Source organism: Lepisosteus oculatus, chromosome 10 (genome assembly GCF_040954835.1).
Source record: "Lepisosteus oculatus isolate fLepOcu1 chromosome 10, fLepOcu1.hap2, whole genome shotgun sequence".
Taxonomy (NCBI): Eukaryota; Metazoa; Chordata; class Actinopteri; order Semionotiformes; family Lepisosteidae; genus Lepisosteus; species Lepisosteus oculatus.
In genome coordinates, this window is record NC_090705.1 from 29265960 (window position 1) to 29289805 (window position 23846).

At 36.5% G+C, this 23846-nt stretch overlaps 1 protein-coding gene across 7 annotated transcripts in view; it reads right to left on the reverse strand.

The window, feature by feature from the left end:
• The window catches only part of tbc1d5 (TBC1 domain family, member 5), a 212981-nt gene continuing 189135 nt past the window's right edge, over nucleotides 1–23846 (reverse strand). For all 7 annotated transcript variants that reach the window (XM_015357494.2, XM_015357495.2, XM_069195066.1 and 4 more), the window contains 4 exons: nucleotides 17607–17706; nucleotides 15608–15687; nucleotides 6251–6427; nucleotides 1–2582 (listed from right to left, as the gene is read on the reverse strand). In XM_015357494.2, coding sequence (XP_015212980.2) covers nucleotides 2262–2582; nucleotides 6251–6427; nucleotides 15608–15687; nucleotides 17607–17706 — 678 coding nt within the window. In that variant the 3' untranslated portion in view covers nucleotides 1–2261. The remainder of the gene's footprint in view (nucleotides 2583–6250; nucleotides 6428–15607; nucleotides 15688–17606; nucleotides 17707–23846) is intronic.

The window sequence follows — 23846 nt, forward strand, 5'->3', positions numbered from 1 at the left end:
TCAAGATTGTTAGTCACATAAGTTTAATGAGGCATTTATAAATTTTCCTACATTCATGAGTAAAACTGTACACCTTAAGCAAATCCTCAAATCCAAATCATGAAAATCAAATGGACTTAAACCAGAGCAAGCAATGTATAAATTGATACTTTTGGGTCCACACATCATAATGGACACAGAGAGCTCAGGCTATATTAACATTATGCTACACATTCATTTTTAAGATATTTAATACCTAGCAATTAAATTCACTATAACAGACACCTAGTAAGTGGCAGTTTAATATAGTATATATACACTACATATCATTTTTCACAAAAGGAAATGAGATCTTGTTTGATTAAAAAATATAAAATGCTACACAACATGTAATTATGGTGGAGATGACAGCAAGGCAATAATAATTTTGAGCAGCAATGAAATGGACAAGCAATGACTGCAAAGTACAGTTCTATTACTTTTTAGTCCAGCAAGTCAAGACAAATGGTCAACCACTAAACATATCAGATATAATTGGAATTCATGTAAATCTTGTAACAGTATCCCAGGCTGGGGGGGTTTTTACAAAAGCCTCCTACATCCTTAATATACTGTACTGTGCAATGGTCCTCACACAGTTATGCTGTGCTTGTGTCATTTAACACCAACCTGTAAAGGGGTAAGGTTAAATAGTTCAATGTAAGGCACGGCAAGAATTCAGAATGAATGTTTCATAACCCACTTCAATGTCACCAGTGGGAACATCTTGAAAAACAACGAGAAGGAGAGTTGAAAGCCACAGCAAAGCTTACATGTTCGTAGTGTGAACAGTGCCATCATCTGCTTTAATCTGAATGTCAATATGGTATGAGAAGAAAATTATTTTTTGATAAAGATTTGACAACTGAAGAAATAGATGTTTGAAAATACTACTAAAAATTCAGCTTGTGTAACTTTTTAACTCTTGTACCTTGTTTAATGTCATATACATCTTTTAACATTTCAGCAGTGATTGGCAGTGATTAGGCACTTCTGTCTCTTGGAACAGTTTTGCTATGTTATGAATTTCCTCTCTGTCCTTTAGTTCAAAATGCACTTAACTAATACTAATCTTTCAGTAAAGCTTCTTCTTGGCCATTTTGGTAGAGCTACAGTATATCATTAAAAAAAATGCAAATGTAATTGGTTGATGATTTTGCTGTAACCGACCTAGCAATATATTTTTATATGATTTTAACGACCATGTACATGTTCAATATGTTTACATCAACACTTCAAGGAGTACCAGTACCTACAGTGTAACATTGTACATATTTTAGAATTTTTATGCTTGTTTTTGTTGTAGACGTAGGTGAAGACAGTTTATATCAATTAGGAGATTAGTTAAATTGTTGTGATCTCATTTTCAAACTTCATGTGTCACCAAAACATACAGCTCTTACTCTGTTAATAGATTCAATAGAAATAAAAAAGTTTGTCACAAAAATGGCAAATAAAAGCAAAACACTGAAGGAATGAGAACAGTTCTGTTAGGGAGAACAGGTGAAGTAATGACACTCCCTTGGTACCAATTCACTGTATCTAGAAATGTCCTAGAAGCACTTCCCTTGCAGCACCACCTTCACATCAAGCTCTGCATCTATGTTTCATAACACAGTTACAGCACCCCAGTCTGCAAATACACAATTATGTACTTTGAACATTTAGCATTTTTAGAGTTCTGATACCAGCAAGACTTTTTTGAGACCTGAATGAAGTAAACCTTTTTACAACTTTAATTTTGTACAAACTCCAAATTGCTTTGAAGGGTTTTCCTATGGATTTTCTGTCAAAGCACACCTTTTATAAGAATTACATCCATCCCAGATAATTAGATCTTTACAAGTAGTTGATTATTTAAAAAAAACCCATAAATAATAATTTTCTGTTTGATGGCAGTACTTTTCTTTAAAATCTACAAGTTAGCTAAGGGAAAAAATAAAAACATAGAATATATATATGCAGGAATTGGAAAAATCTGATTAAGCAATTTTAAATTGAAATCCAAATCAGTAAAATTGCAGATTCTCAACCCCCATTATTTTCTCAGAAGCACAAAATGCTGCTTTATACTGTATGTACAGTAGTACATGCAGGTATTAGAAGGTTGCTGCTGAAAACTTTGATACATAGATGTTAACGTGGTGATTAGAGAACAGGAAATAAAAAGCAGGAAGACTATTCAGAGCTCATACAGTATGACTGTGCAAAGACACATTAGTTCAGATTTTCAGCTGAGAGGCTCATGAGAGATCCATAGGGTTTACTATTGTAAAATCACAGTCCTTGCTGTTGCTACTGTCATCATCAGGGCTGGAACCAGAAGTGCTGCCTGAAGCAGAGGCCATGGTCATCAAAGGGTCTTGGAAGACAGCTGAGGGAGGAGCCTCTTTCTCAGGTTTTGGGGTTACCTTTACCCCCTTTGGGAAAGAAGGAACCTTTGCTGTAGAGGCTGTGATGTCTTTCTTTTCTTCTGGATCTTGCTCAACATCATCATCTTGGGAAATTAAAATGTAATCATCTGAATTTCTTCCCTCAGAGTTTAAGGAAGATTCTGATGTAGCCTTAAAGAAACACAGAAAAGAGCACACCATTAAACCTGAAGCTAATGCAAAATCTTAAAAGTTAGAACAAAATAATTTGAAACCTAAAACAATTTGATGGGCAGGTTAACTTTACTTGTGGACTACGATACAGTGCATATAGAACATCTACAGACCCTTTCCAAAGTAACGCATTCTGTGTTCTAATAGCCTGAAATCAAGACACATTACTGTAAATCAGAATTTATTTGACCTTTATTTACATATTGTGTAACATACAAACACAAAAAAATTAATAAAAACAAATGCTCAAACATTTTGAAAAGTGATTATAAATGAAAATGGGTTGGATAAGTGTATTTACCCTTAGCAATGGCAATTGTAAATTAGCTCTGCTAAAACCATTTGCCGTCCAAATCATAAAACAATCAGTCCCTGTATGTAATCAGTCCCGTGTTCAATTCCAAATGTGTTCCCCTGTAGTGATTCTAATGATTTCAGAATAAAATCAGCTGCGTCTGCCTATGGATATAAAAAAGATTCCAAAGGCCTTAATTATCCCTAGCGACACCATCAAGACCATCATTAAGAAATAGAAGGCGAATGGTAACAGGCCTTTATGTAAAAAAACTTGTCAGTGTACATGTGTCACAACAATATCCCAAGCTCTGCACAAGTCTGGACTGTATGGGGGGGTGGCAAGAAAAAAACAATACTCACAAAAGCCCACATTGAGTCTCGTTTGAGGTATGCAAAAAAACTCTCTGGAGATTCTACAGCTACTGTATGTGGAACAAGTTTTGTGGTCTAATGAAGCCTGGATAGAACTTTCTGCTCTAAATACATAATGTTACATTTGGCAAAAACCCAATACAGCACGTCACCAACAGAACACCATCTCTCTAAAGCACGATGGAGGCAGCGTTCTGTTATAGGTGCGCTTCTCTGCAGCAGCGACTGGGGGACAGGTCAGGATTGAATGAATGTGGGATGAAGAAAAACAGATTCTTGAAGAAAACATCATGCCCTCTGCAAGGAAACTAAAACTGAGGATGTTTACATTCCACATGACAACAAGCCTCAGCACACAGCAAACACAACAGTGGAGTTGCTAAAGACCAATAAGGTAAACATCCTACAATAAATTGCCCAATATTCAACTTGCTGTAATGTTATACAATTTGTATGGTACATACTGTATAAGTATTACTATTAAAATCTTTTCTCTTTTTTATGCAATTTACAATCTCCTAATAAATAGTTTTACCAGGATAGTCCATCATTGACAAACAACAGCTACAGCTTTCTAGAACTGTAACTGAAAAACAGAAATGTAACATTTTAAAACTGAAAGTTTAAAGGACACTGACATGACATTGACAGGATAATGGGAGACTCATTCTAAAATAGATGCAAAGGGATTTGATATATGAGTCCTCCTGCTGTTTTGAATCAGCGGGATTGTTTTGGGTAGTAGTGAGGACAAATAAAGAAATGCAAATGGTGTGTTTTAGACTTTCAGACATTACCACCCCCACTGACTCAATACATTTCTCACCAGCTGACAAATAACCTGTTACTTTTCCTATAGACCAGTGGTTCTCAAACTTTTTGGACCAAGTACCACCCCTAATCCAAACAAAGCATCCACGTACCACCTACAAGTCATCATCTCATAGGAACCCCAGAAATTCTCAATGACCAACATGAGTGTGCGTGCACACACTCACACATACATATAATAAATATTATAATAATAAACTTTGATATAGCGCCTTTAAATGTGGCTTTCTCAAAGCGTTTTACAGAAAAAAACAGTAACAACAACAAATAAAAATAATTAAAAAGCAACATTTCAGTGAGAGGGGTGAGCCTGTTTAGTCGAGCAAGGCAGATGTGAATTCATTTTTCGAGCCTTGATACAATTCACAACAGAGTCTTAACAGATTTTAAATCGTCAGGCATTTTCTTGATGGCAAAGCTCTCGCGGTGAATGTTGCAATGCGTCCATTAATTTCTGGAGCAACCTCTTTAATTCGTGCAACTACACCGCTTGTCAGCTTGTCATCGCTCTAGCACCATCTGTACAAACTCCGACACATTTTATCCAGTCGATGCCATTCTCTTCGACAAATTAATTCAGAAGCTGAAATATGTGCTCTCCTGTAGTTCCTGTTGGTAGCGGCTTACATAACAGAAAGTCCTCATGGGACGTACCCTCAAACTCGTATCTAACGTAAACGAGTGAATTGGCCAAATTAACTACAGACTCAGCTTATTGCAGTGAAAAACATCTGCTCATCTTAATGCGCTCTATCAGCATACTTTTGATATAATTTCAATAATTCTATGAATGACCGTGTCTTTCAAGGGGGCAGCAGGTCGAGCTGTTTAGCAGCTTTTTCTCCACATAATACGTGTCAGCTCTTTTGCCAACGGTAAATAAGGTTCTTCAAAAATAGTGTGGAGCTAACCTGCAAGCTTGCATTTTTTCCCGTTTCCGTTTTTATTTCCGTATTTAGTTTTTATTTAATGCGCATGGGAGCGAAACGCAGAGACGCTCTGTGTATTTTTCTCAAATTAACTTAGTACAGTTCTTAAATATTTTGCTGTTATCTATCATGCTTTCCTGTGCTCACAAGATTACAAGCGTTAGTAGCACGTATTTCTAGGCATTCCTGTGTTTACAACATTGGCATTGTTCCAAAATCACACACATTCTCCTACCTCCCTATATGCTGGAGTTTTTTTTTAAATACAATTGGTCACTTCGTCCGTAGCACGCATTCCTATAGAGTGGTATAGAATTACAGAGTATCTCGTGTCCACTGAAGTATTAGCGCGCACTGTATTGCAGTACATAGGCTGTGTATTCGACACGTATTAAAATAGAAAATATGAAAACCGTTCCGATTTTTCAGCGCACACAACAAAGTTCTATGGATCATATGGCGTACCAGCTGGCGGTGCTCCGCGTACCACTGCTGGTACGCGTACCACAGTTTGAGAACCACTGCTATAGACTATCTGATTCCCTGCTGAACACTCATTTCCACAAACCTGTGACCATTAGTTTCTTTTCTTTTATGCCCCCACATAGTTGATTGCCAGTATTTATATTTAAAAGACTACACTGATTTAGCCATTTAGTTCCTGTATTGAACTGCATATGTTATACTGAGAGGAGTCCTAATGTCATGAACATGCTTAAGCCTATTCTCCCCACTGATAGCTGATGTGTGGTGAGCGTTCTGGCGCACTATGGCTGCCGTCGCATCATCCAGGTAGATGCTGCACATTGGTGGTGGTGGAGGGGAGTGGAGGGTTTTCAGAAAAGTGTATGTAAGTGTAAGGAATTATTATTATTATTATTATTATTATTATAACTATTGTTATAATAAATTATTATTATAGTTATTAAGCATTAAATAAATTGTAAAGAAACAAATGACAGAAGACAAACTAATATTTTGAAAGGTACTGAGAAGCATTAAAAACAATAAATTAATATTATATGTATTTTATTATTTTATAAATAAAGATAACACCACTAAGTAGCGTTAATGTTATTTATACCCTTCTGGTTTAATCTTTTGTTGTTTCTAAATGCCATTAGAAAGACACCATTCTTTCCCATAAAAGGTGGGAATGGGAGATACTGTACGGTAGTGAGGTACATTTGGCTTCACCTGTTGGCTTCTGAGAGAGAAGGGCCTTTCTCTGTTGGTACCCTTGTGTCCATTTCTGTCTCCACCCTTCTGAGTGCTGGAGCAGTAGTGGTCATCAGCAATTGTGATCTCTTCATTCTCCTCTGCCTCCAACTGGCTCTGGTTAAAGCGGAGGGATCCCTTCAAAATGTCTTTAATCTGCAAAAAAACAGTGTTTAATAACAATATTTGGTTTATGCAAAGCTAGACAGAAATATAGACTGATAAGGCAGAAATTGCAAATTGTTAATACCTTTAACATAATATACAAGAAAATATAAACGTTTGCCTAATTCTATATGCAATACCAGCCTATTTGAGGGCCACCAATCCAGGAATGTTCTGTCTTTCATTCTACTCTTAATTAAGTAACTGAGACAATTATTTACATGACTGGACCAAATTCATTATGTTCCCTAGTTGAAATCCGGAACGATTTCATTAAACAGACTTTGTAAAGCTAATGTAATGTGGCCCACCAGGGCTGGGGTAGAACTAGGTTCCCATCTCTGGTCTCTGTGGACCTCTGTGGCTTCAGGTTGTTATTTCCATTGCAGCTTAGCTGCAGCCTCAACTGAATTAATATTTTGCTTAATGAGGCCTTTTTTAAATTGATTTCTGCTTTAAAACATTTTGTTTTAAGTTGCCCGTGCAATTTTAAAGGTAACTTGATATACACCACACCACATTATACAGAGCTTACAAAAAATAAGACAAGAAACTTACTAATTCAATAAAAGATTCAATTCAGCTCAGCTTGAAGGAAAACTAAAAAATATGATGAATTCCTGAAGCGAACGACTGGGAAAAGCTGTATTAGAGGGAAACCACAGGGAACCATGTTTTCATCACATTTAATTACCTAATTAAATCTGACCACTTTACAGTATGAAATTATCAAATATTATTAAGCACAGGCTTAATAATAAACAGGCTTAAGGACACATTTCAAAAGTGAGAGTTTCAGAAGCACAGGCAGAGTCTGATTTATTAAATGTGTTTAGAATTCCTAAATGCAAAAGAAGAGAATCTACATCTTTGCAGGACAAAACCAACAGCAAAATATCAAAGGCAATGATAAGCAAAGGAAAAACTACTTTCATTGAATCTGTACTCTTCATCAGAACTAATCAACTCAAAGGACTTCATGACATATTCAGAATTCTCTATAGCTATTTTGTTTAATAGTGCTTGGGTAAACACAGCTGTAAGACCATTTTCTTTTTACAGATTCCTTTCATTATAAATGTTTTATGCTCTACTTAATCCTAAACTGCATTTCTCTGGGATTTACACAGTGCTGATGGACATCCTTTTGTTAGTGATGTGCTCTAAATTTACAGCACTTAAGATCGTATTTTTAGTCCGGGCACATCATGATATATATCATGGATCAGACATTAGCCTTTAGGCTGGAGAAACTGTCTGGAAAACAGATTAAGCAAAAACGTATTCCCACTGCTTAAATTTTTCATGCTCTTTTTGTCATGTCTGCCCTGGCTCCAGCATCATGGGGTGGACTGACATTACTGTGGCGACTGGCCACACTTCTACTCTCCTGCAAATGCCGGTGATCATGGACGCAGACAGAGCCTGATTACCTAAGCACAATTATGAGCTCCCCAGTCTTAGATGTTGCAGGCTACTTTTTTTCTGGTAGACTGTACGCGACACACTGGCAAAGAGTAGTTCAATAGTTTGTTTCTGAGCCTTGTTCAGTAATTCTTGTATTCCCTTGTTGCACACTCTCAAGTTCCTGGTTCCCTGGTTACTACCCCTGTTGTTCCTGTGTTCCTGAGTCCCTGTCTTTGTTCCTGTGAACCCACTGTAGAGCTTGTTGTGGATTCCTTACCTGGCTCCCCCTCAGCCAGGAATATTTAAAGTGTCTCTCTCCCTTGGACCCTGCCTTGCTTGACCTACAGTACACTCATGGATTCTCCACAGTGCTTTGGACAGTGTCTCATCTGACTTCTCTAGCTTTGACTCCATGCTGCACGACCACAAACTCCCTGCGGCCGCTTGCGTGCGCTTCCCAGCCCCAGTTTCTCCAGTCAGCATGCCAGAGCCTACTCTGATGTCCACCACTCCAGACCTTAATCAGGGGAAGAACCCAAGTGCAATGTGAATATTACAGTAGGCAGGGGATGTTAAACTGGGGGCAAGCTGTGAGTGGAGTGGGAGCTGGCACCAGATAGGGAGAGTGTGCATCGACACAGCAGTGTTGCGCACATACTGGGGCCAATTGGTGCTATAAGAAGAACACGGGAACTTATGAACAGGTCTAACAACTGGGGAACCAGGAACTTTGGAGTACATAACAAGGGAACACTGGAATTAGAGAACAAGGCTCAGAAACGAACTATGCCAGAGTACTGGGTGCAGTCTGACTTGCATTAAGAAGCCTGCACCATTTAAGGTATGAGGTGCTAATAATCAGGCACAAGTTGCCAGGCCTTCTGTCTCATTATGCGACCATGGTAACCGGCATTGTCAGGACAATGGAAGTGTGGGTGGTTACTAGGGAAACATCAGTCTGCCCCACGGTGCTGAATCCAGCGCAGAGACGACACTTACAACTTGATTTAAAAAAAAAAAACTTTTTTATGATTAAATTACAGTCACTAGCATGGACCAATAGTAAATCTCAGTGTACGAATGCTGTTAAAAGAGATGAAAGCTCTTTAGTCTGTGAGAGTCTTTAGGTAGTGCCTAAAGCGTGCACCACACTAGACTTGAAATCATGGATGTGTATAAATATAACCATATTTGGTTATAGTCATACAACCAAATTAATATAAGTGATTAATGGTGAATCCTTTTCCATGAATTTCCAATAAACAATGAGATTTTCCTAGCATTACAAGCAATGAGTCTTACAAGCTATTCTAATTAAAAACATGTAAATTACAACAAGGCAAAAAGGTCTGGAACACTACTACAATCGAGAACTAAAACTACAGCCTAAAATACTACCCAGTCAGGTCTAAACTGTGACAACAAAAGGAACTACATATTCTGTCTTAAAAAACAAGAAAAATGACAATGGTACCTGAACTGCGCAGACCTACCCTAAATCTTTTGTTCTTTGCCTTTCATTGCTATTAGTATTTCAATATCAATTGAGGAAAATGTTCTGGCACAGCCAAAGTTTTAAAGGAATACTTCTGCTTTAATTCATTGTATTTAATTTGTCTGCTTATATTGTGGATTACAACTGTTTTATAACCTACTAACTAAATCCACTGACATTTGTATCTAATCAAGATTATATGTAATATCAGAAACAAGAGTACAAGAACAAATTTTTACTTTACTACAGTGATAAAACTTAAATTTCACAGATATCTAATTCTGATGTTCAATAAAAAATGACAGTTAAAGTGTATGACTTAAAAACTCAGTTTGTTTTTGCTGTTGATTTGCCATGATGACTTCATTAGGAATCTGTATAAACAGATATTAAAATTCACTGCTCATTGTGAATGAAAAATTAAATATATTATTCTGCCCCCCTTGAATCATGAATACTGCCTGGTTACTTTTGGCATGATTTAAGGTTGCCTCTCCGTGAAAGGAGCTGCATGGACAATTAGATGTTCTGCTTTAACAATCAGCAGATTAATCCAGAGAAACCAGCTTCAAAGACAGTCCTAAAAGGAAGAAGGTTACCACACTAGCCCAGGAGTATCACATCTGGCTAATTAATCAGCTTAATCGCCTCCTAACTGCAGTGGCTAAAGAATAAGTAATTCCAGAAATAAATAAACTCCTTATGCCAGGGACTTGTGCAATATATTTATATTCATAATGTGCAATACAACTTTTTGTATACTGTTCTGTTTTGTTCTTTGTATATTCTGGACTGTGAGCAACTCTTCTTAGTGCACTTCTCACTGACTGTACTGATTGTATTGTATGTATTGTACTGTTGTATTATTGTATCATTTCGTTACACTGTTGCTGTGTTGTCTGTGTTAAGCTGCTGTTGCACTGCAATTTCCCTCACGGGATCAATAAAGTATCTATCTTATCAGCAGAATGCCTGGACCACCACCTGTATGAAAATGGCTCAGAAGCCATTCAAAGGAGAATCTGCCAGCTGAGATGATGAAATTATGATTTTCTGCAGACTCAGAAGACCTGAGGTGCAGCAGTCAGAGAGGGGTGGAGTGTTTAACTGAACAATGAATGCCATTTTGTCCTTCACAGATCACTCACAATGTCTGTGATGTTGTCTTCAAGGCTCTGAAAAAATTGTGACAGGCCATCTTTGAGAGATAGCTGCAACTGCAATGGAAAATCTGCAGAACATTCTTGAGCTTTCTGCCCAGAAACTGGTCTGTCTGCTAATGCTGACTGTGTTAATACTTGTGAATGTAATATCTCATAACTTTGTAATACTGTATCTTAATTTTGACAGTGGATCATGCTTTGTACTGAAAACATATAATGATATCCTGACCTACTGTATGTTTTTGTTGAAATGCTCTGTGATTCATATCTTGATCTTAGAGTCAGGTTTCTTTTGTGGCTAAACATGTGACATGGCTGTGATATGACCATAATATCATTGATTTAGAGCAGCAGGAAACAAATTCATTATCTCAATAAAGAGATTTATCTAGAACCTTGTATTTGGCCTAAAATATCTTTTTTATGTAAAAAAAGTTCCCCCTGTCCTTGTTTGACATTTGAAATATGACAAAAAATGAATATCAAAAGCCCTAAAATGAGTTCTGTATTATTACTTGTATAATGGTTGTTGTCATTTTATAAACCTAAAAATGTCTGCTTCCAAGAATCCTAATTCAAACATGTTTGAGAGTCTTTTTGCACTAATGCAGTTTGTATTGCCCAGTGTGATGCAGTATACTTACAGAATCTTTTAAATTAGAAACAGTGTACGGAAATCTAATAAAGGTCTGAAACCTCCTGAGGCCAATAAAAGAAATGCAATAATTCAAGACCTCTGTTTCTCTTCCCAGATACAGTGCTATTGGCTGTTATCTATTTGCATGTGGCTTTCTCTTTTAACTAATTAATACATCCATTTATGAAATACCAGCTTAGCTACTTAAATTTTCTTCCTCAGTAACTTCATGTCCTGAAACAGTCCTGAGTTTCACTTTTAGTTCTTTAAAGGAATGTTTTCAAGGACACTTGAGATTGGGGTACTCCTCATCGCTTACAGTGCCAAGTAAAAAATTGTGATCCATCAGTATAATTACAGGAATTATGTGAAATAATCCCTATTTAATTTAGCACAATTAATTGGATAACAAGTAAACAAGTATTGAGTTTGGGTATCCCAGTTCCATATAATGGTCAGACACTTTGTGAGTTTGGTCTTCTTCATACAGGTAAGTGGAAACATGTAATGGCACAATGAAAATACATTTTTTGCCAGCAGCCAAAACACTCTGCAACTCCTAACTGGCAACCCACTGAACCCTTGATGGGGACACTATACTGTAAACAGGCGCCGTCCTTCGGATGGGAGGTAAAACCGAGGTCCGCTTCTCGAAAATAGTAGGGGTGTAACCCCAGCATCCTAGCCAAATTTCTCATTGGCCCTTACAAAGTATGGCCTCTTAATAATCCCTATCTATGAATTGGCTTCATTAGTCTGCTCTCCTCCCCACTGACAGCTGATCTTTGGTGAGCGTTCTGGCACACTATGGGTGCCTTCGCATCATCCAGATGGGGCTGCACATCGGTGGTGGTAGAGGGGAGTCCCCATTACCTGTAAAGCTCTTTGAGTGGAGTGTCCAAAAAAGCACTATATAAGTGTAAGCAATTTTTATTATTTCAGATGTCCTGAGAAAAAGAGTAGCTAATGCTCATCATCTGGAGGGGATAGAAAATTAATTCAAAATATTTGAGTGACTCTACCCAGGTGTGTGCATCCTGTCAATATTTCCTCAAGAGCAACCCGAAAAATCAACTAGGAAGTCATGAACAACAAGGAAAATCTATTCCTCTCTAAAAAGTACACTGCCAAACACAGGGATGTGAAGCAATGACGTAGGACTACTTCACTACTGTACTTAAGTATATTCTTTCAAAACCTGTACTTTACTGAAGTAGTTCAAGTACGTAGTTGCGTCAGCATGCGTAGGCTGCAAAGGAACAAGTAAAGGTTTATTCTATGCTGAAAAGAGAAGAAAGGAAACACAACGTTTCGGCTGTGGAGCCTTCTTCCTCATACCCAAAGAAGGCTCCCTAGCCGAAACGTTGTGTTTCCTTTCTTCTCTTAAAGTAAAATTAGTTATATTTAACTAAAAATGTAGTCTGTGAACTTTCTTAGGGTGCTTTGCATTTAGAGAACATAAAGGAGGAGCATAGATAAATTCAAAAATTACATATACATCTAAAACATATACAGTTATAAAAAACAGTAAGAATATATACCTTTATATAATACATAGCAATAATTTTACTAGAAAGTTAACATTCTGTATGGTGCATTTATGTGAAAGTTAGGGAATTTATGTCCACAGTCCGTAATATACCCCTGTTTATTAATGCAGTGAGTAAGACTGGTGGAAGTCTCAGCCTACACCAACTCACCAACAAATTTAAAGAAACATGGAGGTTGTGCAATTTGTTCTTTAGCTAGTTTGTTTAATTTAAACAGCTAGCAATATTTTGAAAGATGCAATTAATTTAAATCTGTTTTATACCAGTTTTGAATAAAAACATAAAACTACCTCAGCTGATTAGTAGAGGTGTGTAGTTTAGGATAATTAATGTAAGGAAAAGTGCAGGTCTAGACAATGAGTGTGAAAGAGTTCCTACAATCTTTATGTACAGTTATGTGACATTTTTAACTTGCATTTTTAGATTTAGATTATTTTAACTAAGCTATTTCAACAAAGAGAGAACAATTTTTATACTTTGTATAAATTATGCACTGAAAGTATCTTAACATACTTTCTCACTTGTTGGTTTATTTTATTAATTATAACAGGCTGGGAAAATTAGTGAAACTAGGTAAATAAAGTCATGGTAATATCAGAAAGGACAGCTGCTTTTTACTTTCTGGTGATACTTTTGTACTTTTACTTGAGTACAGTTTTCTCAAATAATTAATAATAATAATTGCTTACACTTATATAGCGCTTTTCTGGACACTCCACTCAAAGTGTTTTACAGGTAATGGGGATCCCCTCCACCACCACCAAAGTGCAGCATTCACCTGGATGGTGCGACAGCAGCCATAGTGCACCAGAACGCTCACCACACATCAGCTATCAGTGGGGAGGAGAGCAGAGTAATGAAGCCAGTTCATAGATGGGGATTATTAGGAGGCCAATGGGAAATTTGGCCAGGATGCAAGGGTTACTCCCCTGCTCTTTTCAAGAAACACCCTGGGATTTTTAATGACCACAGAGAGTCAGGACCTCAGTTTTATGTCTCATCCGAAGGATGGCGCCTGTTTACAGTAGTGTCCCCATCACTATACTGGGGCATTAGGACCCCCATGGACCGCAGGGTGAGCACCCCCTGCTGGCCCTGAAATTGAACCTTTTACTGAATTACTTATTTTTGGAAGAAAAAGTACTTTTACTCTGGTAACATATTTGAGTATTTTTGCACCCCTGGCAAAACAGCACTAGTTTGCCACAGAGCACCTTCACAGACCTTACACTTATCCACAAAGTATATTGGAAGAATGTTCTCTAGATAGATGTGTCACAATTATATACTTTTTTGCAACAGTGAGAAATTATTTGAATGGCAACTCATTGCCTTCCCAACAGAAGATCATCATCCTGACTGTCAAACATGATGGGAGTATCATGGCAAGACCGCTTTGCTGTCTTATGACCTAGACAGACTGCTATCATTGACCGATTTCATCAGAAAATTGTGGAAGAGAGTGTCAGACAAAACCTAAACACTCTTAAAATACAGGCAATGCTACAACAGAATAGCTGAAGAAGAAATTTTGCATTGAAATGTTATGGCAGGACCTGAAGCAAGTTGTGTGTGCAAGGAAACCCTCAATTGTAAGAGACCTAAAGCAGTTCTATAAGGCAGAATGGGCCAAAATTCATAAAAGCCAATGCGAGAGACTGACAAACAGCTACGTTTAGTTGTATGAACAACTAATGTATAGTTGAAGTAATTGCTGCTTAAAGAGGAGCCACCAATGAATCTAAGGATTTACGTACTGTACGTATTCACAAAAGGATATCTACCATTGGATCAATTATTTAAATAATCTGTATTATAATATAATACTATATATATTATGTATTTTATTATAAGTGTAATCAGGATCATCATCTTTAATTAATACTTTAATGAAGATCCAATTATGTTTTAGATGTACATTATACAAAAGTATAGACTAACCTGGGTAACCAGTGTTCTTCTCTCAGCATACTAAGATATAGGTAAAGATATATTCCATGCTAAAAAGAAAAGACACCTGAAGAAGGCTCCACAGCCGAAACGTTGTGTCTCTTTTCTTTTCAGCATGGAATAAACCTTTACAGGATCCTTCGCAGCCTATGCGAATGCTGACATGGCTACCTACCTAATATACTGAAGAAAGATAAGATGTGAAAAGGGGGTTAACTTGTAACTTGTTATTCTTGTAACACAATAAATTCAATGCTTAGGCACCTTTGAGTTATGGTGGGATGGGAGTTAATTGACATGAAATTCCAAGTGCAAGATAAAGACTCCAACTAAGGAAAGATAAAACGGACCATCAAAAGTGTTCAAGGTCTTGGGAATGCCCAAACATAGGGGCCCCCCATTACTAAATTATTACTAATTTGCGTCAGAAGCGGTTGAAATTTGCTATATAAACTGGAAGTTTTGTACCTATATTTCGAACAATACTTTGGTCTTAATGTGCCTTGCATGCAATAACTCAGTTACTCAAACTTCATCGTGGGTTCTAGTACTTATTTGTCTGTTACTACTATACCAGTAACAAGACACATTCTGTTCTAATTTTAATCAGGTGTGAGAAAGACAAAGGCAGTAGGCAAAGGTAATGTAGCGGGAGAACAAAGGCTGGGAGAGAGGAGGAGCGAGAGGCGGGAGCAGGGGACAGAAAGAGAGGCCAATGAAGAGGTGTGAAGTCAGAATAGGTGGAGAGAGGTGTGAGATGAAACTTCCAATGGAGAAAATTTAGAAGAAAAGTAGTCTGTCGCTAAGAGAAGAGGGAAGGTGTGGTCCTGGCTGCATGTAATGTAAGCAATGACCACTTTCATCATATTTTATCACTATATGTCATGACTTTTTTTGTCCCCAAACCTAATGCGTATTGGGGACTCCCGTTACTACTGTGTCAGAATTAGCCCTTTTCACCTTATTTACCTGTTTAAGTCCAGCAAGGGAGACTAGGACCTCATCTTCTTTTTCCAGATTCTCTTGCAAAATGACTTCTTGGATTTTGCCTGAGAATATAAAAAAAAAAACATTTTTCAAAGTATACAATATTTTAAATTAAAATCTATTAAAGAATAAAAAGACATAAACATACTATCATTTAGAAAGTTTCAAAACGGTAAGCAATTTTCAAAAAAGAACACATGCAAGTCACTAGAATAAAGTGGGACATATGGGACATCAGCCAATGAAAATCATTTCAATTTAGAAGAAAATAATATCTAAGATTTTTTTAAAACGAGAACATCTCCCTGTTGCATTATAGAAAGCTATATGTAATGATCATTAAATAAGCCACACCATATTTGTGTTGTAAAAAAAACTATTTAAAAACTTTATTTAGCTTCCATTTTTTTTCTGGCAACAGTAACAATATTCTTTTCTGTCTCTCTTGGCCTAATACCCTTTTTATGTATTTGGAATTTACTGTACTCCATTTTTAATTGTAGTTCTTTTTAAACCATTTTATAAAGTCCTTTCATTTTCCAATACAAAGCATTTTGTTAGATAACAGAAAAGCATAATAACACCAATTTCTTCTGTGTCTTTCCAAACTATACAGAATTTTGCAGTTGTATGTTAAAAACCAAATCAATTTAGTTCATACTTGTGTTAGGAGCATGGTCACAGAAATTACAGCAATATAAACAAGAAGTTAATACTTCAGTTCATATAAGATCTCTTTAAAACAGCCTCTTCTTACACTCCTTTGGGGCTCTGATTATATAATTGATAGCTAACCTTTAGTACCTATCTGTACAGCTGGGCATGCAGGGGTTATGACTCCAGAGGACTAAACACTCAATATCGCTAGTGTCACATTGCTTCTATCCTTTCATAAAGCATATTTTAGGGAAGAGTCTATGGAAAATTAAGGTAATCTAATCTTCAAGCCCACCAGGGCAGCAGAGCTTGATGCCAAAAACACGGAAGAGACAAAGTAAGAAGCTAAAAAAAATCCCATGTGCCAGAAGTTGTCTTCATATACCTACCGAACTGATACTGAAGGAAAATTAAACAGCTGCTACAGAACAGCAATGCAGAACAGATATAGAACAGAAATCCACTCCTGCTGTGAACTAGTGACCTGAATTGTAGTAACCTTGAACAACACATGAAGTCCTGAGTTAGGAAGGCTTTTATAGGCCTTATCCATATGGTGATTTTCTATTCTTTCCCATTTTGTGACACTGCAAAATGATGCATACACATTTTAAAATTTAACATTTTATTTTAAATATGAATTCTCAAACTGAACAGGTCTTAAGGGTAATATAAGTTGGAGTAAACTCTAGAAAATTAGAAATGTAGATTGCAAAGGTATTCAGACTTGTAAAGTCAATATTTGGTGTAAACACTTTTGGCAGTAATTGCAACTGCAAGTCTTTTTGGGTAAGTCTCTACCAACTTAACACACAGACAGGTGCGATATTCCCCATTTTTCTTGGTAGATGTGCTCAAGCTCTCTCAAGTTGTTTGAGGACAGTCGTTTTCATGTCTTTCCACTAATTATCAATAGGATTCAAGTCAAGACTTGAATCGCGGATATTCACGGTTATAATCTTAAACCACCCCACTGGATCTTTGGCCTCGTGAGTTAGAACACTGCCCTGACTACACTGAACACTGGAAAAGTGAGTTTTTTTATCCCAGTTTTAGGTTTGAAGCAGGTTTTCCTCTATGCTTAACACTTAACTCCATTTATGTTCTCATAAGCATTGACAAGCTTCTCAGTCTCTGCTGATGAGATGCAGAACTAAATCATAATGCTGCCACCACCATGTTTAACAGTACGAATGGTGGTGGCTGAATAAAGCACCAAACATGCCTTTATATATCTGTATATACTGTACAGTACATTGTGTAATGTTATATGTTGAGAATATCACATGTGGGGTTTACAATTTTGAGCTGGTTCTTAACTTACCAATGTGTAGGTTCATCATCTTAGCACAGTACTTGCACATAGCTTCTAAGTCATTAAGCTGCCCTTGAAGGAATGAGATCTGGGCTTCCAAGTCCTCTTCCTGAAACAAAGAAAATAAAGGATCTGACTGCCAAGACATGTTCCAAACATTAAATTATAGCACAAAGAACTGAAAGACTCTTCAATACACTGTAGGTGACAGACTCTATAAATCAATGAAAATAAGTATAAACTGTGTAGACTCAATGTGACTAATACTTATGTTATTTTGTACTATTGTAGTAAAGATCTTTATCTAAGAGGTCAGAGGCCAAAAGTGTCACTCAATTCGTTTAATTTATTTACTGCTTTATGCCAGGCAAATTTTAGTTTGCAGATTTCTCAGATAGAAACTGCAGAGTTCAGGGTCTGTGGTTTATCAAGTTACACAACATTTAATACAGACCCTTTCGAGGCCCGAGTTTTCTTGATTGATTTTATGGATCCAGAACATTCTTATGAAAAAGCTTTAAGAACTATGCCTAGTCCTTCACAGTAATTACCCTGTCCAAAAAAGATTTTCCGAAGAATCTCCAAAGCAATGAAAACTCAGATAAAATCAAATCTTCCTCATTTCTCTCTTTGGCTGCCGCCCCTCTCACCAGTTTTTCATTTTTATATTCTTCTTATTTATTGTTGTATTCCTCTTATTTATTGTTATTGTCATCCTGTAAAGCGCTTTGAGAAGCCACCTTTAAAGACACTATATAAAATAAAGTTTATTATTATTATATTATCTCTTGCAGTAAATGCCCACCCATCTACATTGGAAAAACAGAAAGGAGATTTGGAGACCGCTTCAGAGAACATGTTAGGGCTGTGAAGATTAAAGATCTCTACAAGCCCATTGTTTCTCATTTCACCTCGGACAGCCATGACCACTCTAATCTCTCCGTCTGTGTTCTCAAAGACAGTTTTCCGAACTCATACATCAGAAAGACTACAGAAACCAAAATTATCCTGCAGCTAGGATCACACCTTCCCCCTTCTCTCAACGGAAGACTACTTTTCTTCTAAATTCTCTCTTTTCATTGTAGGTTTCATTTCACACCTCTCTTCACCTATCCTGACTTCACACCTCTTGATTGGCCTCTCTTTCTGTCCCCTGCTCCCGCCTCTCGCTCCTCCTCTCTCCCAGCTTTTGTTCTCCTGCTAAATTACCTTTGCTTACTGCCCTGTCTTTCTCACACCTGAAGAAGGCTCCACGGCCGAAACGTTGTGTTTTCTTTCTTCTCTTTTCAGCATGGAATAAACCTATTATTTGTTCCTTTGCAGCCTACGCATGCTGACGCAGCTACCCACCTGAACTTAATTAATAAATTAATAAATGTACATCCAGATGAGATGAAAGTACCATTCATCTAGGAGGCACAAAATATCTAAATATAATCCAAGAACTCTGATTAAAAGAGATCTTAAACTCAATATATCTTCGATAATTCTTAAATGCATACTTGAAACCTAAATTCACCAGTCTTCCTTCTCTAATAGAGCCATTTAAGGAAGATGAGCATAATATAAATTATGAACACAATTTAATCTTTGAAATGATCATGTTCAGCAGGAAATTTCATGCATGAACTATGATATAGAAAATAACATACCAATTTAGCACATACATTGTCATTTTTGGTACAGTATATTAGAGAACGTTTTCCTTAAACATTACCCAGAGGATAAATCTAACCTTTAACCTGTTTTATTTGAAATCCTCAGCTAATTTTGCAGATAGCAAAATGTATGTGTACTGCTGGCTGGACAATTAATGACTGAAAAATATCTGTCTGAATCAGTGAGTGAATAGGACGTAGAAGTTTAATATTTAATATTTATAATATTTTATTATTTTTTCTTTTTAAATCCTGTCCATTCATTTACAGAATTGAACTTTTCACACCTCTCCCCCTGATCCCCCTTCCTGTGCATATTCTTTCTCACCAGTGCACCCATTCTCACTCAACTCTGCCCTTTGTTCTCCTGTGCTTTATATCCTTGTCATTTTACACCTCAAGAAGGCTTAACATACAGCAGGCTGTGTTTCTCCTTTTTGTTTTTCAGTGTGGAATTAACTTTTAATTGTTCCTTTGAAGCCAATGCACACTGATGGTGCTCCTCACTCAATTTCGTAATTTGAGCAGTTATGTACATATTTAGCATGACAATTACCCAATTTCCGCATTTAATTGCAGAACTCTGACAAAGGCATGTCCCTAACTTCTGAAGATATTTGAATACATGTATCCTGTATTAAAATTCTTGAAAACATACAAAATATTTACAATCTAATAAAGCATTGCTTCTTAGGTATGTGCATAATTATCTTTTCATATGGACTGAAAAGATTTATCATATACAGTAACAATTTTAATAAGACTCTTTTCTTTAACTGTTTTCTAGTAAAACTTGTAAAGTTTTCTACTGGTAAAGCCTCTTGTTTTGAGAATACCTTTTCATTACATCAAGATGAACTGTCATTAGAAAGTGGGAAAGACCAATATATAGGGAAAGACCTACAGTATATTCACAGCAGAAACTGGAAGGGTAGATGCCTGCTTTCTTACCTAGTTTGTCAGAGCACCTACTAAAGGAAATGCTTGCAGATATCTTGTGTTCAAAAATAAAGTGAAGCAAACAAAGGTGAGAGAACCATTAGAGAACTGTAATCAAATAAATGCGCTCTATAAGGAAGCAGACTTTCAAGGAATGAGACAGTCTAAGGCAAGTTAAACGGTATTATGAAAATGGTAAAAAATGAATGGTAACAGTATAAAGAGATTCTACTTGAAGCACAGATGAAATTGATCCCAATAGTGAACAAATAAGCTGAAAACGGTATCCCAAACAGTTCAACAAATCAATAAAGAAAAGTACAAAGGAAAAGAGTACTTTTTAACAATTTAATGATGAAAAACAAGAAGAAGTTCAGGTGGGTAGCTGCATCAGCATGCGTAGGCTGCAAAGGAACAAGTAACACAATGTTTCAGCCGTGGAGCCTTATTCAGGTGTCACCTGAAGACACCTGACACCTGAAGAAGGCTCCATGTCCGAAACATTGTGTTATCTTTCTTTTTTCAGCATGGAATAAACCTATAACTTGTTCCAAAAACAAGAAGATAGTGTTTCAGAAAAAGTGTATAATGAATCAAAATCACATGTAGAGTAAAAATTACCATTAGAAAGGAGAGAAATTGAAAGGTATATTGCAATTGAGGCACAAAACAAATAAGTTCTTTCAAATACCACAACAATAAAAAAACACTGAGGATGAAATAACATGGGAAAAAAAAGAAAAAAAAAAACTCTTGACAATGAAAGCCAAATGGCCAATGTACTAAATTAGTATTTCATTTTGGATTTTCACTAAGGAATATGTTCAAAATATGCATTAGGTAGTAGAATGACAAAGTTCTGTATTAAATAGAATTAGCACAGACAAGGGATATGTGTTTTCAGAATAGAGGCACTTAAGATACCCCAAGGCCTGATGGAAGCTTACCAAATGTACTCAAGAAAAAAAAAAGAGATGTTATTCAGAAGCCATGAACACAAATCTAACAACAGCTGCTTAAGACAGGGTTAGTACCCAAGGACTGGAGAATTGCTAAGGTAGAATCCATCCATTAAAAGGTGAGAAAAATTAACCAAGTAATTATATGCCAATAAGCCCTACTTCTATTAACTGCAACGTTATGAAAACAGAACTAGATTATTAACTATATGGAAATAATATCCTAGGAAATAGTCAAAATGGATTAAGAAAAGGTAGTTTGTGCCTAAACAGCTTGTTACCAACCAACTCTGAACCATACTGGATACACAAAGGCCATATCATACTGTATGGTGTATTTAGATTTTCTAAAGGCTTGTGGGAGACATTCAGGGAAACAATTGTATGGATTGAAAACAGGTTACTGTATAGAAAAATAAAAAAAGGGTAAAGATTGGAACTGAATGCAATACTTGAGATGATGTAAATTGTGGAGTACCACAAGGACCTGTACTAAGACCACTACTCTTCTTAATTTAATATAAATGATTTACATTCTGGTATAGTTGAAAAACTAAACCAGTTTGCTGATGATACTCAATTAGGAAGATTAGCAAACTCAATAGAAAAAATGGCAGATGACATTTGATGTAGAAAAGTGCAAGATTTGCATGCAGGTAGAAAAAAACACAAACTATACATAAAATGGGAAATGCTGAATGTTACGTCCCCGAGTGTGTCCATGTTTTTGTTTTTTTCCGCTTCGTGTATTCAGGGACGATTGTAATGATGGACCATTCCATATAACATCATCATCAATCAGCTTCTCGACCAATCAGAACTAAACTTCTTCAGTATTTAACTTGGAGGTTTTCTGAATGAGGGGGCCTATAGCTTGTCATCGGTTCTGCTCGGCTCAGCTGGATTTCTTTTCGCTTTCAATTTGCTTTGGCTTCGCTTCTCTTCGTTTTCGTTCGTTTCACTTTGTACGTATTTCCGTATTGCTTCGGATTTGTTTCGTCTTCTTGTACTTTCGTTTGTTTGTATTATCCTGTATTTCACCATTACCTTGCCCAAACGTGTTAAATCAACCTCTGTGCTCTTTTGTACCCAATTCCTAGTGTCTACTCTTGATTACTCTTATTTGTATTTGTAGTTCACTTGTACATTTTTGTGAACTTTTGTGTAAAGGATTAGTTAAAGTTGTCGGATATATTCTGGACACGTAGTTGGTCTTTGTATTAGAAACACTAGTTTAGGACGGGTGAGTGCCTTTTGTCTTGTATGGTTTTGGGTAGTGAAGGTTAGGTAAGACGTTAGAAGATGCCAAAGACCAAGTGTTGCGGGTTTTTGTTTTTGGAAGTTAGGTCAGCTTCCCCTCATTTTACTAGCCAGCTCCATTTTCCTTATTTTCTTTCCTTTGGCATCGCTCAAGTTCCTTTTCCCTGTGTGTTTGTGTCCTGTTTACATACCAGCTACTTATTCACTTTAAAATAAATCACTTTTGCTCCAAACTTGTTGTCACGCTTCCTAAGTCCCTAACCAGAAACCTACCTGCATCCAAATCCATCCTAAATGTTACGCCCCTTTACCCCTAGACACTTGGGGTTGTAACACTGAACTAGAACATGCTATTTATGAAAAAAGTGTTTATGTGAGGAACGTGTGGAAGCCAACAAAAAGACAAACAAAGTGATAGGATATACAGTACAGTTAAAAGTAAAGAATTTAAATCATGGGATATTATGTCAAAATTGTAGGCTGCACTAAGGCCTCATTTAGAATACTGTTTGCAATTTAGGTAATCAAGTTATAGAAAATAGTCTTGTGGGAAAAAGGTACAGATGCCATTCAGTTTCTCCGGCATGTTTGGTGATAGCAGCTAAAGGACCAAAGGATCTTATTAATCTTATACAACATTTAATCTAAAAAAGAGCTTCTTGTTCTCTTTTCAAATACATTACACAGTTTCATTCCTCAACCTTCACTATGATCTTTAGGAAACATTAAAAACTAACAAACTTATTTTCAACATGACACTATTAACATGCATTTATTAATAATCATGCTATGATAGGCTTAAGAGTGCCTTGATATTATTTTAGTTGCAGTCTTTGATCTTCAAGTATCTCATTAAAGAAATATAAAGAATACTTAGCAAAACCCTTATTTTTTACAGTATCTAAAAATATAAAGGAATAAAATACAACGAACGACTTGAACAGTTATATATTCATTACCACAAGATTTTACATTTCTATCTTAATTAAACTCAAGAGTAAGGTGATACTAATGAGATGGGTGCGTGCAATGTTCCTCAGCTGGAATAAATTAAGCTTTTGATTTGTTTTACAGATAATAATACAAAGAATGAATAACACATGTTGTCATTCACTCAATGAACATCAGGACCTAAGGACCACTTCTCCCAGGACCACTACTTTGGGAGGCTTGCATGTGATTGTAGTCCCACAAATATCATTACAAATCTAAAGTACAGTAGTTCAAGTAGGTATCTGCGTCAGCATGCATTGGCTGCAAAGGAACAAGTAAAGGTTTATTCCATGCTGAAAAGAGGAGAAAAGAGACTCAACGTTTTGGCTGTGAAGCCTTTTTCGTGAGCCTTCAGTATGGAATAAACCTTTACTTGTTTCATTACAAATCTGTTAATCAATGAAGTGGATTGAGTTTTCTGATTGTGAATACTGTATATA